The 19971-nt window shown below is 42.5% G+C and overlaps 1 protein-coding gene across 1 annotated transcript in view; it reads right to left on the minus strand.

Moving 5' to 3' along the window:
* The window catches only part of LOC309548319 (transient receptor potential cation channel subfamily M member 2-like), a gene marked incomplete at both ends in the record, with an annotated part of 196068 nt that overhangs the window by 57111 nt on the left and 118986 nt on the right, over positions 1–19971 (minus strand). The window contains 6 exon segments of the mRNA XM_082248258.1: positions 870–924; positions 5688–5787; positions 6967–7148; positions 14594–14771; positions 14863–15034; positions 17756–17891. Of these exon segments, the coding sequence (XP_082104384.1) occupies positions 870–924; positions 5688–5787; positions 6967–7148; positions 14594–14771; positions 14863–15034; positions 17756–17891 (823 nt within the window).

Below are 19971 nucleotides of genomic sequence, written 5' to 3' on the forward strand. Positions count from 1 at the left end.
CGCAAGCCAAGGTCTTAGGTGTTGTCCTGGACTCTGAATTCTCCTTCAAGCTCCACATCCAATTGCTGTCCAAATCTTGCTACCTCAACCTCTGCAACATCTCCAAAATGCGCCCCTTTCTAACCAAAGACACAACAGAGCTGCTAGTTCACTCCCTGGTCATCTCGCACCTCTACTACTGCAATTCCCTTCTCATTGGCTTACCTCTATACAGGCTAGCCCCCCTTCAATCCATCATGAATGCTGCCGCCAGACTCATCCACCTTACCAATCGCTCAGTGTCCACTGCTCCTCTCTGTCAAGTCCTCCACTGGCTTCCGCTCACCCAACAAATTAAATTCAGAATACTAATAACATCTTACAAAGCCATCCACAGCTTAGCCCCCAGCTACATCACCAGCCTAGTCTCAAAATACCAACCTAATCGCTCTCTTCGTTCCTCTCAAAACCTCCTGCTCTCTAGCCCCCTCGTCACCTCCTCTCATGCTCGCCTCCGGGACTTTACCAGAGCCTCTCTAATCCTATGGAACTCCTTACCCTTATCTGTCCAATTATCTCCTACTCTATTAGCTTTTAGGCGATCTCTGAAAACCCTCCTCTTCAGAGAAGCCTATCCTACCCACACCTAACAACTATACCATACCTCCTTTTCTCCATCAGCCCATCCCCCATGGTTATTGCCTTTTTTTTTGTTTCACTTGACCCTCCCTTCTAGATTGTAAGCTCTAACGAGCAGGGCCCTCCAATTCCTCCTGTATTGAATTGTATTGTAATTGTATTGTCTTCCCTCACATTGTAAAGTGCTGCGCAAACTGTTGGCGCTATATAAATCCTGTATAATAATAATAATAATAACTGAGGAATATTACCTGCTCTTCCAGCGCAGTCAGCCTCTTCTCCAGCAGATTCAGCACGGCGGAGACACTGCACCAAACACAAATATGACATGTCAGGAATACATTATATAACATAAATGTAAAAGTGCTATGATATTTGAGGTACAGCATTTTCTTCATTCAGTGGTCAGTGTAGCAAAAAATTTGACACAGTTTAGAAAAAGCAAAAAACTAATAAAATGTTCTCGAAGTCCCCTAACTGAAAACGTGAGATAACAAACTTCTCAAAATTACTTCATTTAATATATTCTTTTGAGGAGGAGTCGGCGGTACATATCAGTTATTAAGGTAAAAATATTCAGTAAAAACCTGGTGTAGACTCTACTTCTTGGGCTGCATTCACACTTCAGCGTAGCGAATTTGAGTGTTTTTTGCTCGTTTTAGTGCGTTTTCATACAGTGTTTTTGAGCTTTAGGCCCCTTTCACACATATGGTCCGTTCAGTTCTTCAGTTCAGTCACGTCAAAATGTATCAGTTTTCCATCCGTTTTTCATCCATTTTTCATTCGTTTTTCATCCGTTTTTCATCAGTTGTCATCCGTTTTTCATCAGTTGTTATCTGTTTTTCATCCATTGTCATTCATTTTTCATCCGTTGTCATCCGTTTTCCATCCATTGTCATCCGTTTTTCGTCCGATCCGTTTTTTTTTGACGGATGAAAAATAGGGCATTCATCCGTTCAAAAAAACGGACATTGACGGAAGTGGATGAAAACGGATGTTAACTGATGATCATCCGTTGTCATCCGTTTTTACATAGAGATACACTGATGTCCGTTTTTCATCCGTCAACGGATGGATGAAAAACGGACAAACGGACAGCAGGTGTGAAAGGGGCCTTACCGTATTTTTTTGCTAGCCAATAGAGAAAACTATCATCTGTTACATCAGTTGTTACTAGGTTTTTCAGTATTTTTAGCTTTTCTATCAGCTTTATATTTCTTTTTTTATTATTGTTAATTTTATAATTTTTTTTTTTATTAGGGTAAGAGATTAGAGTTAAGATCATGGTTAGGGTTAGGATTAGGGGTTAGTGTTTGGGTTAGGAGTTTATATTTTATCTACTGTTTTATTATTTTCTGTTTATTTATTTTCATATAATAATACTATTTTTTAAATTTATTTTTGCTTTAAGAGGAAAATCGTGCAAAAACACGTGGCAAAGTGCATGCAACTTTTTTTAACTCCAGGCGTTTAGCTTCAGGTGACTTGGAGTAGAGATGTGAACCAACTCCATAGAGAATAATTTATTTTTTTTCTCCTCCAGCGTTTTGAAGCTTCGAGCTTGAAGTTATAAAACAGTGAGAAGTTTTTTGTGGCATGCTAGTCTGATGTGGAAAGTGAAGAGGTTATTTTCATACGAATTTTCCCGTACGACAGAATTCTACTTCAGAAGTGATGTCATGTGTTGGATTGTTTCTATGTGTTCTTTCTTCTCTGAGCATGCATAGTCTTGTTCTTAAGATTTTTTTCAGTCGAAACCTGTACTAATGAGACGAAAATCGGACGTTGTATTACGGACAAGAACAATTTTATAGCCTGCACATCAGGATTTTGTCAGCCGAAAAGTCGGAGTCGGCTATCGAAAGCACCATACTAACAATCCGAAAATCGGCAGATCGGTCGTCGGACGAAATTTCCCTTCCGAATTTCTTATCGTGTGCACGGGGCTTAAACCCCCAAGATTATATGAAGTCAAAAATATAATAAAAAAAATGAAAAAACAAATTTAAACCCGCGCTACACAGTAGTGATATGTTATTCTGTGAAAAAACTGTGAAGGTGTGCAGCTGCTGCAACACTAAGAAATTCTTAGAATAAATGAATAAAACCAAATTAATGCAGCGCTAGCAACTAATTAATACAAAAAATTACAAATTATTTAAATTGAAACCAATCTATATCATGTGATTACAATAAGTAATAATAAAATATATTAATCACATTAAGGTGCATAAATTTCTATAGAAATATTTTAAAGTGCATATTTAAACTAAAATATAAACATTCAAAATGTGAGATTTAAAGTGCAAAAATGGTGGAATAAAGTCCTTATTGATGATCCAAAAAGGTGCCAAAGTGCCAAGAAAATAAAGGTGCTTGTGAGGTGAAGGTGCCCTCTTGGTTCCCCACTCACCGGAATTAGATTGTATAAAAGCCCTTGGTTTTATTGCACATTTGCCCAGGATCAGATATGGAATTCCTCCGATGTGTCCTCCGTATGGAAATCGTTCCCGATAACACCATTAAAAGAAAAGAGGGCCATACATCGTGAAGTACGTAGGTATAATTTTATTCCCCAAAATACGATTGAATACTTACAGGATCAAAGGAAAAAAATGGCATATAGCATACAAAGCAAGTGGCGCCGCTCTTGGCGTGCGTTCCACATACAGGAAGTTCCCGGTCGGTTGTACAGGCATGGCACAGGTGATGGTACAGGCATGGCACAGGTGATGGAATAGGCATGGCACAGATGGTATAGGCATGGCACAGGTGATGGAATAGGCATGGCACAGATGGTACAGGCATGGCACAGGTGATGGTATAGGCAGGGCACAGATGGTATAGGCATGGCACAGGTGATGGAATAGGCACGGCACAGATGGTACAGGCATGGCACAGGTGATGGAATAGGCATGGCACAGGTGATGGTAAGGTCATGGCACAGGTGATGGAATAGGCATGGCACAGATGGTATAGGCATGGCACAGGTGATAGAATAGGCATGGCACAGATGATGGTATAGGCATGGCACAGGTGATGGAATAGGCATGGCACAGGTGATGGAATAGGCATGGCACAGATGATACAGGCATGGCACAGGTGATGGTATAGGCAGTGCACAGATGGTACAGGCATGGCACAGGTGATGGAATAGGCATGGCACAGGTGGTATAGGCATGGCACAGGTGATGGAATATGCATGGCACAGATGGTACAGGCATGGCACAGGTGATGGAATAGGCATGGCACAGGTGATGGTATATGCATGGCACAGGTGATGGAATAGGCATGGCACAGATGGTACAGGCATGGCACAGGTGATGGAATATGCATGGCACAGATGGTACAGGCATGGCACAGGTGATGGAATAGGCATGGCACAGGTGATGGTAAGGTCATGGCACAGGTGATGGAATAGGCATGGCACAGATGGTACAGGCATGGCACAGGTGATAGAATAGGCATGGCACAGGTGATGGTATATGCATGGCACAGGTGATGGAATAGGCATGGCACAGATGGTACAGGCATGGCACAGGTGATGGTATATGCATGGCACAGGTGATGAATAGGCATGGCACAGATGGTACAGGCATGGCACAGGTGATAGAATAGGCATGGCACAGATGATGGTATATGCATGGCACAGGTGATGGAATAGGCATGGCACGGATGGTATATGCATGGCACAGGTGATGGAATAGGCATGGCACAGATGGTACAGGCATGGCACAGGTGATAGAATAGGCATGGCACAGATGATGGTATATGCATGGCACAGGTGATGGAATAGGCATGGCACAGGTGACGAGTCAGCACTTCCCTGGCTGAGACACTTACCTGGCGACGGCTCGGCTCCCGGCGGCGGCTTCTCCCCCTCCTCGCGACTCTGACGTCCGTCCTCTTCTGCTCGGCTCCCGGCGGCGGCTTCTCCCCTCCTCGCGACTCCTCTTCTGCGGCGGCGGGAAGCTGACCGGGCGGTGACAGTGAGTGACTGATGCACGCACCGGCACCGCCCCCAACGAGGTCAGCATGGATGTCCTTAATCATGATTGGTCCAGGCAGGAGTCTGGACCAATCATGATCCAAGACATCACAAAAGGGGGGTGGTGTAGCGCCGTGCTCTGCGCTACAGTTATGCCCCAGAAGGCTGCCATTTGGCGCCTCTGCGGGTGGAAAACCCCACCCCCCATAGGCACCAATGGAGCGGGCTCCAAAAGGGGGGTGGGTGTAGCGCAGTGCTCTGCGCTACAGTTACGCCCCAGAAGGCCGCCTCTCGGCGCCTCTGCGGGTGGAAAACCCCACCCCCCATAGGCACCAATGAGGCGGGCGCCCCTTGTGGCCAAAATTTTTTTTTTTATCTTTTTTTTTTCTTCTTTTTTGGGGGGGGGCGGCGCCCCTGCGCCCCCTATGGCCCGGCGCCACTGCTCAGAGGTCTGAACGACACCAGACTGTCTACTGTGTCACTTTTTTTTCCTAAAGCTCAAGAATATAATAAAGAATCTAAAAAAATCCAAAATATTTGTCACAGGGAAATAAAAATGGCTTCTTTTCTCAATGCACATTGTGGGCTACATGTACATATAAAATGGTAGATGTCCATTGTACTGGATCCTCTAGTGACCAACAAAAAGTTTTTATGGGGCCTGCTTGCAGCAGCCATGCTGTCTGGGTGCGGACTTGTAGCGATCATGCTAACATGTAGTGTTGGAAATCCTTGTACCGATCCAGTCATTAGAACCGGCTGGCGCAGGTGCCATTCCTTCAGAGCCCTGTGCGTGAATGGTGGCTCCCGTGCGCATGCATGGAAGTGACGTCATCGGGGCTCCGGCCAATCAGATGGCTGGAGGGCGCAAACCCGGAAGGAAGATGGCTGAATATGTCGGCTGTGTCACCAGTGAGTGGGCAGTACTGTGGGGGCTTCAGTCTAAGGTAAGTATTTCATAATGAGCTACTAGACGATGCATACTAGCTCATTATCTTTCAGGTTTTTATTTTTTTTATCTTTGTTTTGTATCTGAGGTTTACAATCTCTTTAAGGTTAGTGCAGATTTGATATATCCTACCTTTCAGCATCTTGCTGTTGCTTCATCTGCTGGTAATTGTCCTTCATGTAAGACTCCCAGGAGAGTAGTGAGGCCTCTTGTTCTTCATCCAGCTCCCACCCTGCCAGGAGGTAGAAAGTGGCAACAAACGGTGTCATTATCCAATGTTTTTATTACAATAAGGACTATAGTGTATGAATGTATTACAACCTGTCCATATGTTTTGTACAATCATAAAGGAATATAAATACATTTTAACATATTTCGGGAGGAAGTTGGATAATGTGAATATTGAAGGCTAAATGCTCCAGGAATCCAGAATAGCATTTGTAACGGAACCGCTTGGCATCCCGAGTAGGTGCTTCCTTCCGCCATACAGTGCCTCCTGCACTCCAAACCACCCAGAGCAGACTGAGAGCTAAAATAAGCCATTTTTACCCCAAACAGCATACACAGACAAGATGTGAGGTAAAATTCAAAAGAAATATGTATACCCCACAGGAGGCTATTCCCCTCCTGATCATATTACCCTAGCAATAAAAATTGTAACAAGAATATAATTAACATAGCTCAACAACTCCAACATATACTATAAACATTGAGTTCATTAAACAGCTAGGCACCTAGGAGGGCCCACCCAGACAATGTTGTGATTAAACAGAGATCCCACAATGGTTCAATAACAGGGTACAGTGGTCACAGTACTAATAATCTGTTCAAGAGTTGAGAAGACTGACAGAAACAATAGGTAACTTAAATAAAACAATTAACAATGGGAGAGATCTACTTAACAATACACACATAACAAACAGTGATCTCACCCCACCTCAGACTATCCGGCAACAGTATTCAAGAAGACTGTCCAAATCTCATTAACCAGCTTTCTATTCACCTACAGTACATCTGCTCACTGAGTTTCAAGTTGGCAGAGACCATCATGGCTTCCTTGACTGTTAAATGTAATAATGTCCTTTTGCATTCTATAACAGGACAACTTCCTAAATGCTTGTAGCTCCCTCAAATGCCAGGGCCTATAGTCAGTGGATAGGAGGCTCGCCCCTAGTCCTCTCCAAAAGCCTCTGTCCTGGTTGGGTCTGTCACAGAATTTATGCAGCATCAAGCAACTCTAGCTTCTTTTATAAAGTTTGATGTCTGGTTTATCCCAAACATCTGGTTATCCGAAACCAGCTCCCTCATGTAAGGAGCACAACGGCAGAGGCCTCAAGGCTTAGGCCTGGGGCCAGTATAATTAGCAGCCTGCCTGATGATGTGCTTGGTGTTCCCAGGGATTCACACTTACGTAGAACTTTGTGGCCATGGGCTGGATATCTACAGATTCCGTGTTTGAGAAGGTCATATACGTGAGTTAGTAGGATAAATGGAGGAGGAGCCGCGGGATGCTCATTATATTCCTTAATGAGACCAAATCGGTGGAATTTCCAGACCTGATCTGTGTTATTCTCCACATCTGCAAATGTGTAACTGTCAGACAGGAAAGAAAAATGTGATTACCCTCCACTGCTATCAGCATTATAACATGTACAGGTTTATAACATTCTTACAGATTCAGCTACTGAAACATGCTGTATTATTTAGGAAATGCATTGCAAGCATGAATAAGGTCAAGGTTTCCGAACTTGCATTTTTGTTTCTCTAGGGTGCCATGATAAGTGTCTAAACTCTACCTGACCTTGATGAGCAATCTGCACAGATTTCTGGCCCCACAACAATGTGCACAGATTTTAGATATGATTTGAATAAGCCATCTCTGCTCTGAGCCTTGTTTTTCCTTCTAGGACTCAAGAACCAGTGCAGGCACTGCAAACCTCAACCAGATATGAAAAGTAGGCTTATGCCTCGTTTCCACTGAGTGGTACGGTATGGTACGGTACGGTTCGGTTCAGTGCGGTACGGTTCGGAACGGTACACCTTGCGTTTCCACTGCCAATAGTACCCTTTCATGATAGGCGTGGTGTAGCAGGAAAGCTGTGATAGACGATTCTCTGTCAACCAATCAAAGTTCTGCAGAGTGTAGCTCCACCCTGTTGGTACGGTACTAATGTGCTTGGTACCCCAACTAAAGGGTCCCAAAAAAGTGGTACGGTACGGTTCGGAATTAGGGTATCATCCACAATGGAAACGGCATAAATAGCGTACTGTACCGAACCGAACCGTACCAGAAAGCTCAGTGGAAAGGGGGAATTAGATACAGTATGTTTAGTGAATGTATGTGGAAAATATAAGTGGATTTAAGCAGAATTTTAGGCTCCCTCATTTTTCCCATCCTCTGCATATGAGGTGGTGTGATGGAAGTCCATTTTAGATCCCAGCCACTGCCACAAATACGTGACCATAGTGATGTCACTAACCTGCTTCTGTCACCAGCATGTGATGATGGCACTCTCAGCCTCTGTTCTATTGCATGGAATCATGATTTAAGTGCCATAAGGAATGAATGTGATTGGTTACAGGGGTCGGTTAACCCCTACACAATCAGTATCTGCCATCATGTGTTTGATGTGCCAATTCCTACCTTTAGAAATGTCTGTAATGCATGCTGTCACACTAGACAGGGATATTCAAGACATTTACACTATAGTCTTATTACTCCTCTCTGTCAGTCCCTAAACTGGCTTCTGCTCACCCAAAAAATTAAATTAAAAATACGAACAATTTACAAAGCCATCCACAACTCAGCCCCCAGCTACATCACTAACCTAGTCTCAACATACCAACCAAATAGTTTTTTTTTTTTTTTGTTTCTCCCAAGACCCCCTGCTCTCTAGCTCCCTTGTCAACTCCTCCCATGCTCACTTCCATAACTTTTCTCGAGCCTCTCCCATCCTATGGAACTCTCTACCCCAATCTTTCTGGTTATCTCCCACTCTGTTTGCTTTGAAATGATCCCGTAAAACCCTTCTCCACAGTGAAGCTTATCTTGCCCCCACATATCTCTACTTTTCTCCATCAGCTCAATATTATTATTCAGGATTTCTATAGCGCCAGCAGTTTACGCAGCGCTTTACAATGTTAGAGGGAGACAATACAGTTACAATACAATAAAATACAAGAGGATTAAGAGGGCCCTGCTCAGAAAAGCTTACAATCTAATAGGGTGGGGCAGGTGGTACAAGAGGTTGTAACAGTACAATGAGCTGACGGAAGATTAGTTGGCGGTGTGATAGGCTTCCCTGAAGAGATGAGTTTTCAGGGATCGCCTGAAAACAGCTAGAATAGGAGATAGCCGTACAGTTTGAGGTAGAGCGTTCCAGAGGATGGGAGAGGCCCTGGAGAAATCCTGGAGACGAGCATGAGAGGAGGAGACAAGGGAGCTTATCTCCCACAACTATTTCCTGTTCTATCACTTAACCCCACCCCGTTAGATTGTAAACTCTAACAAGCAGGGCCCTCTGATTCCTCCTGTATTGAATTGTATTGTAACAGTACTGTCTGCCCTCTTGTTGTAAAGTGCTGCACAAACTGTTGGCGCTAATTAAATCCTATATAATAATATTAATTGTAGCACTTCTTCAAAGAGCAAGAATTCCTTCAGTTAAATTTTAGAGCAGCGTTTCTCAACCTTTACAACCCAAAGGAACCCTTGAAATAATTTCCAGGTCTTAGGGAAGCCCTGCTAAAATACATTTTTTGTGGGTTCATGGGAAAAATGCCTCTTACGTTGGCAGTCAGTGGAAAAAATGCCCCCCTTGCAGTGGTGGAATGCCAGCTAAAAAGATCTGCCAAATAGCGTTGGACCCAGAATTATGCAGGCACCACCAAATGGGAGGTCAATCAGCTACAGCTCAAGCAACACCTAGAAACCTCTGGAGGAGCCCTGGTTGAGAATGGCTAGTTTAGAGAAGGGGCCTCCAAACTTCCTGGACAAAGGGCCATTTTCAGACTTTAGGAGGGTCAGACCAAGGCTAGTGGGAGTAGAAATAATTTCCAGGTCTTAGGGAAGCCCTGCTAAAAATACATTTTTTGTGGGTTGATGGGAAAAATGCCTCTTACATTGGTAGTCAGTGGAAAAAATGGCCCCCTTGCAGTGGTGGAATGCCAGCTAAAAAGATCTGCCAAGTAGCATTGGACCCGGAATCATGCAGGCACCACCAGATGAGAGGTCAATCAGCTACAGCTCAAGCAAACCCCTAAGCAACCTCTGGAGGAACCCTGTTTGAGAATGGCTAGTTTAGAGCAGGGGCCTCCAAACTTCCTGAACAAAGGGCCAGTTTCAGACTTTAGGAGGGTCAGACCAAGACCAGTGGGAGTAGAAAATGCCCCAACATCAATGGGAGTCCACAATGTCTCAGGTTTGGTGTCAGTGGGATTTAAAATATGTGTTCAATAGGAGGAGGAATAGTGCCACATCATTGGTATTAGTGGCAGGAACAGTGCACCATTGTTGTTATCAGCAGGAGGAATTATGACCTGTTATTGGTTTTATTAGGAGGAACAGTGCCCCACTGTTGGTGTCAGTTAAGCCCCCGTTCACATAGGAGCGACGCTACTTCGCACCGCGACCTCCGAGGTCGCGGTGCGAGCAGCGCGCCGCGACCTCGGAGCGGCCGCCACGGACTTCATAACATTGAAGTCTATGGCGGTCGCCTCTAAGTCGCCCCAAAGAAGCTCCGGACCCTTTTTCTAAGTCGGAGCGACTTGTGTCGCTCCTATTAGAACGGGTCCGTAGCTTCCCTATGGGAGGCGACCTACGGCGACCTGTGAGGCGACCAGGTCGCCTAACAGGTCGCCTTAGTGTGAACGGGGGCTAAAGGAATGGTGCCTCACTGTTGTTGTCAGTAGAGGGAATAGTGCCCCAACGGCTGAACAAAGGCAAGCAAAGGGCCACATTCGGCCCTTGGGTCACAGTTTGGAGACCATTGGTTAAGAGCATTTAGAAAAAAGGCCTAAAGATTTTGAAGCGTCATTAAAATAAAAAATAAAAAAGGAAAAACAGTGCAGCAATAATATTACAGAAAAAAAGATTACAAAATACATTTATTTTACTGTGGCATTTTTAAAAACTGTAAGTAAAAATAAAGACATTCCTAACAAAGGTTTTGCTTGGTCTGCAGTTTTAAAGTCCATCACAAACAAAGATTTCCCAGCACACTTATCAGCCAGCCTGCAAAACAACCAAACTGACCCCATCTAGACAGGATCAACCTGGCTGTTTTGCAGGCTAGCTGGTAAGTGTGCTGGGAAATCTTTTTTAGTTTGTGATGTGCGTTTTCCTTCTATTGGCGCTTTTCCACTGCATGGAACCGAACGGTTCGGCTCGCTTTTGTGCTTTTCCACTGCTGGTACCGCATGGTACGGTGTAGGTACGGTTCGGTACGGCGGCGCTTTTCCACTGCATGGAACCGAACGGTTCGGCTCGCTTTTGTGCTTTTCCACTGCTGGTACGGCATGGTATGGTGTAGGAACGGTACGGTACGGCGGCGCTTTTCCACTGCATGGAACTGAACGGTACGGCTCTCAAAAACAGTACCACCTCGATCGTGTTTCCAAGAGGTACCATACCCGGAACCATATCCCACAATCCTTTGCATGCAGTCACTACTAGCCACTGATTGGTCAGAGAATCGTTGTTATCCCACCCACTTAACTTTAGTACTACTTTAGTGGAAAAGCAAACCATACCAAACCGTACCGAACCGTTCCAACACCGTACCATGCGGTACCAGCAGTGGAAAAGCAAACCGGGCCAAGCAGGGTCGAGTAGAGCCGAGTCGGTACTTGCAGTGGAAAAGTGCCATATGTGCCTCTTACTGCAAAGGCTAGTTATAGGTTTCCATGGTTGCATGATATATGTTATGATATTATTGTTGTACATATTTCTCATGAATGTTTTGTAATCAAAACCTATTGTCAATGGATGTTATGTATGAGGTGCAGCTAAACTGCTCTGTAACTAATATCTGTTTCAATTATTAAACAGTTATCCTCTCGAAACATCTATGTGCACCCCTATACCCCTGAAGAAGCGGTTCATACTGCGAAACATGTAGGGTGGTGGGTTATGGTTTACCTTGGGAATTTCTGATTGGTAAAAGAATTGTCTGGCCCAACGCTATTTCCCATAGGCTGTAATACCAGTGTACGTGGAATATGTACTATTGTGATGTTTTTTTTGTCCAACATTGTATCTATGTATAGATCAATTGCTCCCTTGTCCTTTTGTAAAATATGAATTTCTTTTTCTTTTTTCCATTCTGTGGAGATATATATAATAAACTTGATGTTTTTTTCATAATTTTTGCATTTATTGGTCTTAGACGGTACCTATAAAGTCCCGACCCTTGCCCCACATTCTATCGTACATTAGTTATAGGTTGGGGTGGTTGACACTTTTTTTTTTTTTAAAGTCCAATTCAGAGTAGTACAGTCAGATGCGGGGTGTCAAAAGTCCTTGGCCCTCAGAATGACTCTGAGCAAACGCAAATGCTTTTGTGGCCTCTGAGGAGGGCGGTGCAGATATGACATAACCAATGAATGCATCTGAGGAATGGCTGAGGTATCAAAATTTTTATGATCCTACAGAGGCCACTCCCTCAGATACAGTTTTCTAAATGCATCTATATTTTCATATGTAAAATAAAAGTGCAGTGCTAAAATTATGTATATACAATTAAGTATACATATATACCAGTAAAAAAAAAAAAATATGAAAACATCTGCAAAATATAAGTGAAAAAATCAAACAATAACTCCATAATTCCCAAATAAGTGGAAGAAAAAAACTGGAAACCAGGTGAAAAGCCGAAGTGCTCTCATTCCAGTGGTCATCAGTGTGACAAGACCCACCACCAATTATGGAGGTATAGGAGCTTACCAGAAATAGTGGACCCAGGTATTGTGTAGTAAATGGGTCATACAGGCAAGAGCATTCCTCAAAGGTATACGGATTCAGGAATCTTCAATCAGGCTGTATCACCACACTTCTGGATATATTAGCTATGTCTCCAGGTTTTGAGCCGGTATGTAAAACAAGCCAAATAATCGCACAGGGTGTAAATCTGATACAACATGTTTATTTAAAAAATGTGTAGAACACTTACAAGAATCTGCGGGTAACCAGCGTGTGCAACATGGAATGATTACAGGCAGGACAGACAACTGACTGACGCGTTTTGTCAAACATAACTTCCTCATAGGGCTTAAAGTCCCTTCAAATCACTATATATATATATATATATATATATATATATGTAAATCAATAAAAAAAATCATTATCACCTGGGTGCCACGGTCTCAGAACAGTGCTACACATTCCTTTAGCGACCAAAGATGGCACCGGCATGCGTATCAGGCCTCGGTTTCAAACCGAAACCAAGCCTCGATTTCATGTACCAATCCACGCCCGCTTAGAGTGCACGTCACTTCTTCTAGTTAATAGCGGTGTGCGCGTTGGCCCGTGGTATCAGAGGAATTCAAGCCTCAATTTAGATGTCCAATCTGTATGCGGCTGGAAGCTAATGTCTCATCAAACGTCTGTCATGTAACTCCCTCCTAGGCCGCCCACACCTCAACAATGAACAGCATAGACTAACGCCATTAATTAGTGGAGACCACGCTGAAAATCAGTACCACCACTTGTAGAAATGTAACTGCCAGTATAAAGATGATCTTATTTGTGTAAAAAAAAAACCACAAAAACATTCCCCCAAAAGAAAAGGGAAGGAAAGGGACCTCTGAAAGAGGTAAAAAAATGTAAATTAAAAATCCAGAATGGATTGAAAATAAAATATTTAAAAAAAAAACAGTTAAAGAGAATTATATGAAAAATATATAGAACTATAATAAAAAATATCTTCCTGAATAATTCTACAATAAAAAATTACTCTAGAAAAAAAAAAAAAAAGAAAAAAAGGAACGTGCATGGCTATCATAATATATTTATGGTGATAACCCCAATATCACCACACATAGTCAAACAATATTAAGAAGAATAATGCTTTTATTAAATGTCCCACTCTATGTTTAACCCGTACAGTATATATGACTTAAGAGTACAGCCATCATGTTTAAAGACGTGAGACGCCCCTTTTATTGGAGCCACCACTCCAAGGGGCAATAAAATGGTCAATAATTTGAAAACTGGTGCCTTTGGGGTCCTTATTATGATATTGTAAATAATGTTTGGGAATGCTATGTGTAGTTTTATCTATGTGTAGTTTCACTGGAACTAAGGGGCTAACTCCAACCCCTGAAAAACAACCCCACACCGTAAACCCCCCTACACCAAATGATTTGGACCAGTGCACAAAGAAATGTCCCAAAAGACATGGATGAGCAGGTTGCCCCTTAGTTCCAGTGAAGAGAACTCTTTATGTGTTAGCAGACCAATACATTTTCATGCTCCCAACTTTGTGGGAACAGTTTGGGGATGGGACATTCCTGTTCCAACATGACTGCACACCAGTGCACGAACCAGGGTCATAAAGACATAGACGAGTGAAATTTGGGTGGTGGAACTTGACTGGCCTTCACAGAGTCCTGACCTCAACACAATAGAACACCTTTGGGATGAATTAGAGTGGACGCTGTGAGCCAGGCCTTCTCGTGCACATCAGTGCCTGACCTCACCAATGCGTTTCTGGAAGAATGGTCAAACATTCCCAGAGACACACTCCTAAACCTAGTGGACAGCCTTCTCAGAGGAGTTGAAGTTGTTTATAGCTGAAAAGGGTGGGCCAACTCAATAATTAACCCTACGGACTAAGACTGGGATGCCATTAAAGTTAATGTGCAATTAAAGGCAGGGGTCCCAATACTTTTGGTAATATAGTGTATTTGTATAACAGCTGTAACTAGAAGCAGTGTTTTTTTTTTTTTTTTTTTTGTGTGTGTTATAAAAAGCTCCTAAACCAAAGTTCCACCTGCAGAGTGTAGCTGCACTATGACTGAACTGTCAGTCCTCTTCTTACCTGAATATGGCAATAAGTAGATTGAGCAGAAGGACATTGGCCATGAGGAGATAAAGGCACATGAGAATTATGGTCAGCCATCCTGGGAAGAGAGCATTGGTTCCATCATTGACAACACATTTAGGCATGGTTGGGTCGGTGCCGTTTTCAGAACATTTTGTTGGATCAAAATTTAAACCTGAAAAACACGGAGATTATGTACACCCCATCATAATGACCTTCATCCATCTTGCCATCAACTCACCACAAAAAAACCACAGCCAACTTACTGTCTACATCTAATGGGATTTCACCGAAGAGAGTGAGGTAAGGGTCATAGATCACGTTGCGTAAAATCCAGTTCAACCTTTCTTCATTGGTAGTTAGAATTGCCTGCTTTGCCACTCCGTATGACACAATCCAAATAGCCAGGAGGAAGAGGAAGAAAAAGATGTCTTTAACCTAGATGTGATAAAAAAAATTAAAGATCTTAAAATGATAGCATATGTTTTTGTTTACTTAGTACTCAGTTGTATTAAATTAACCAGAGATGTATAGTAACTAAGTAGAACTACTTCACTACTGTACTTAAAAGTACCGAAAGGCGGTATCTGTACTTTCCTAGAGTAGAATTTTTTTCTCCTACTTCCACTTTTACTTCACTACATTTTTTCAATGATTTCAATACTTCTACTCCGATATTTTTTTTTTGTGCTGCATAGTTACCACTGCCAGAACAGTAGATGGCAGGTTTCATGAAGCTCAAAACATGTGTATTATCAGCACATACGAAAATAAAAGCTACAGAATGTATAAATAAAATCTGCATTTGAAATAATAAAAAACAATATGATGTTCAAACTTTTGACTTCTTTCTTTAATAACTACATAACACAGTACTTGTACTTTTACTTTCAGTACTTGAGTAGCAATTTTTTTTTCAAAACTACTGGTACTTTTACTTTCAGTACTTGAGTAGCAAAATTTTTTAAAAAACGACTTGCAATACTTAAGTACAAAAAATGTTGAATACTTTAGTACTTCTACTCAAGTCACTTTTTGATCGAGCACTTTATACAACTCTGAAATTAACTGATGGTTATACACTGTATGGCCAAAGGTTTGCAAACACTTAACCATCACACCTTCTAGAGGACCATAATTATGCAGACACACCTCCAAATTATTGAGTTCAGGCATTTCCAGTGAAGGGTCCTCCTAATACTACAACATACAAACTTTTCTTTAGACAATGATGCACTTTCAATATTGTTGCAGCAGTTTGCAAAAGTTATATTTATGTTTCAACATGACTCTACACTTGTAGACAAAACCAGCTCTAAAAAAAAACATGGTTTGATGGTTTTGGTGTTGAGGAACTGGAGTGTACTTCATAGAGCCCTGACGACAACCCTACTGAACACCATTGGAATAAACTGGAACACTGGTTGTGAGCCAGGCCTTCTGGCCCATTATCATTATCTGACCTCACACATTATTTTTTGGCTATCATTCCCGAACACGCTCTCCAAAATCTTTTGGAAAGCCTTTCCAGAAGAGCGAAGACTTTTATAACTAAAATGAGGAATGAAGAGTTACCTATTTTGGAACTGGATACTCAACAATATGGGTGTGATGGTCAGGTGTCTGCAAACATTTTGTCATATACAATAACTGTAGGATAATAAATTATCCTTCAAGACTAATACAAGCACTGAACTTATTCTCTCTGGAGAAGAGACGATTGAGGGGGGATATGATATCAATGTACAAATACTGTACTGGTGATGACCCTAGCATAAGGAACAAACTATTCAGAGAAAGGGAATACAATAAGACACGTGGCCACTCACTAAAACTAGAGGAAAAATGGTTTAACCTTAAAATACGCAGGGGGTTCTTCACTGTCAGAGCAGTAAGGATGTGGAATTCTCTTACACAAGCAGCCGTATCATCAGGGAGCATCGATAGTTTGAAAAAACTATTAGATGGGCACCTTAACCACTTAAGCCCCGGAAGATTTTACCCCCTTCCTGACCAGGGCTTTTTTTGCGATTCGGCACTGCGTGACTTTAACGGACAATTGCGAGGTCGTGCGACGCTGTACCTAAACTAATTTGACGTCCTTTTTTTTTTCCACAAACAGAGCTTTCTTTTGGTGTTATTTGATCACCTGTGCGATTTTTACTTTTTGCGCTATAAACAAAAAAAAAGAGCGTAAATTTTGCAAAAATAACAATATTTTTCAAATTTTTTTATATGAAATTCCCCCCCAAAAAAATGTAAAAATCAAAATGTTTTAACATTTTTGGCCAATTTGTTTTATGCTACATATGTTTGGTAAAAAAAATAGCAAAAAGCGTATTTTGATTGGTTTGCGCAAAAGTTATTGCGTTTACTAACTAAGGGAAAGATTTTTGTCATTTCTGGTGTTTTTTTTTTAACGCGTAATGGCGGCAATCTGCGATTTTTTTTGCGGGACTGCGACACTGCGGCGGACAGATCGGACCCTTGACTGACATTTTTGACACTTTTGGGGTTACCAGTGACATTACTGCAGTAATCAGTGCTATACATATACACTGTTACTGCAAAATGACACTGGCAGGGAAGGGGTTAACTTCATTGGGGAAGGAGGGGTTAAGTGTGTCCCTAGGGGCGTGCTTTTTACTGTGATTGGACATGGCTACTAGTGTAGGAACAGTGATCAAAGGTCCTACATAGTAGAACCGTATGATCACCATTCCTACACCAGGGAGAATGACAGGCGGCTTGTTTACATCAGCCGCCTGCCTTTCTCCCTTCATGGAGGACGATCGCGAGTGACCGGCGGACATCGGGTCTACCGGTCACATGCACTGACTTCCTAGGGAATGAGCCGGGGCAGGCGCGCGCCTCTGCGGGCGCGCGCTCGCCCGCTATTGGCTCACAAGGAAGTGACAGGCTAGTGACGTATATATATATACGTCACTTTGCCTGGCCGGGGCTGACCGCCGCCGTATATAGTCGTGCGGCGGTCGGCAACTGGTTAAAGACCACAACATACAGGGGTATACAATGTACGGTTAACAGCAAACACACACACACATCATAGGTTGGATTGATGTCTTTTTTCAACCTCACAAATTATGTAACTATGTAAATAGGTAGATATTTACAACTTGTTCTAGAGCACCATCTTACCATTCGGCGGAGGATAATAATCTTAGGACCCAGAACTCTGCTGACAGTGAACATGTACATGAGGCGGATGCAGAATATCATGTAGTCTAGAGACAGGAACACCCGACCCAGATAGACAGTGTCTGTCCGAACCAATCTAGACACAGAAAGAGGGCCATTAAAAGTGTGAAATAATACAACATCCTTAACTGGTAGAATCTAAGCTTGTAGTCTTCATTTTCATGAAGCCACAAAATCAAAATGTTTCTGCCTTGCTTATAGCAAGCAATTCATATTTCATTTGGATTGATTTTTGAGAACTGGAGAAAAGCATGAAGCTTTCAGTTCCTACCATCCATTCAGGATCTATTGTGAAGAAAAACAAAGAAGAGAAATAATCGACTGCTACTGGCACATGTTTCTATAATCAAGTTCATATAGAATGACATCTGTGATTTTACTTTTTCATGGGAGTGTATCCCATTTCTAAAGGTTATCTGACCCTGCACTGTCTTCCCCTGTCAGATGAGAAACATAATATGAAATAGTCCTTATAACTACATCGACACCCAATGACCTCCAGGGCCCCAGGCTTGCTTACACCACCTGGAGGTTGTTAGGTGTCCCGTCCAGTGTCCATGTAGTTGCATGGATCAACCGCCTTCTACACTTATGTTGTCTGATTATTTGCATATTTGCCTATAGTCATTTAGTGAGAAGACTTTCATCACCCTCCAATAATTATTATGTTTATGTATTTTTGGTTTTCTTTAAAAAAGTTGTTGTATAAAATGTATATGTCATCTCAGTGGTGGGATTCAGCCGATTTGCACCGGTTCCACAGAACCTGTTACTAAGCATTTCCGAGTTCGGTGAACCGCTGGCTATCATCTTCCACATCCAATCTGAGTTATCTGACTGCAGGCTCTCTCCTATCTCCGCGGTGCTCTCTCTCTGCTACGGGGGGGCGGGCTGGAGCACATACACACAGAGCTGGTTGCTAGAGCTGCTTGGCGTCTAGCAACCAGTGACGTCACGGTCACTCCGTCCTTTCTCCTCCGCGCCGCCGCCCCGCCGCCTACTGCAATTTGGCTCTGCCTCCACCCACCCAGTTTCAGCACGGTTAGCACTGTGCCACTGTCTGCAGGCTGCCTGCAGGTGCGCAGCGTGCAGCACGTGAGGAGGACTGCTACTTCCACTGTGGAAACACTGAGGATTGTGGAGGGGCCCAATGTTCTTCACTCTTCAGACTACACAGGTATGACTGAGTCACTAACTGTCTGACCATAATTTTTTTTATTCAAAAGGAGTGAAAAGATAGATAGGCAACAGAGACTCCATGTGTGTTACATTACACACACTTCCCAGGTGTCAGGAACAAATCCTCCTAAAGAGCGAACACCTTAATAGCGCTGCTAATGTGAAAAGGAGGGAAAAGAAGTAATTGGCGCTGCTTGGTGGGGTATTGGGAATATAAATTAAGGTTGCCGGCCTGTTAAATTATTTATATAAAAAGCAAATATATTGTGATTTTAAACCAATAAAAAGATAAAACTAGGTCGATCTATATGTGGAATCAATGGTGTATCATGTGTAAATCAAAAACCTCTAAAACAGTCTTAAAATATACAAACAGCCAGCATATACATACAATGCGTACAATCGGTGAGATTAAAGTGCAACAAAAGGTGCAATGGTGTATACCAAAAGTGGGATGGTGAAATAATAAAATTAATTATCCAATCATAAATAAACCAACATATCATCACAATCCATAAATATCACCATAAAATCTTAATACATATAAGTGCCAATAAAGTGCATATATATATATAGCTGCCAGAAAATATATATACGCGTGCAAAAGCGTGAAAAAAAGTGATCAAAATGATCTTTTCTGCTATACTGCTGTGAAAAAGAAAGAGAAACGGCAGCACAAAAAAATGTTTTGGTGTCCTTATAAATTATAAAGCAAGTAAATTCAAAGCCTAGGTGCAGTCTCAGTGGTTCTGACAGATCCAAAGAAGTCCTAGATGGTATAGTCCATAGTGATTATGGTGCTCTTTTCTCTATGCCCAGGGTGTGGTGAATGGGCAGAAGGAAGAAGTGTTCCCCTGAGCCTGGGGTCCTGCGCTTACCAGATTCCCTTACCCCTACAGGGGTAAACAGCGGGTCGATAATAAGGGATCGCTCCCATACACTGGCAATCAGGATATCCCAAGATCTTGGTCTCTTTC

The sequence above is a fragment of the Pelophylax lessonae genome (assembly GCF_965119305.1).
Source record: "Pelophylax lessonae genome assembly, chromosome: 2".
Taxonomy (NCBI): domain Eukaryota; kingdom Metazoa; phylum Chordata; class Amphibia; order Anura; family Ranidae; genus Pelophylax; species Pelophylax lessonae.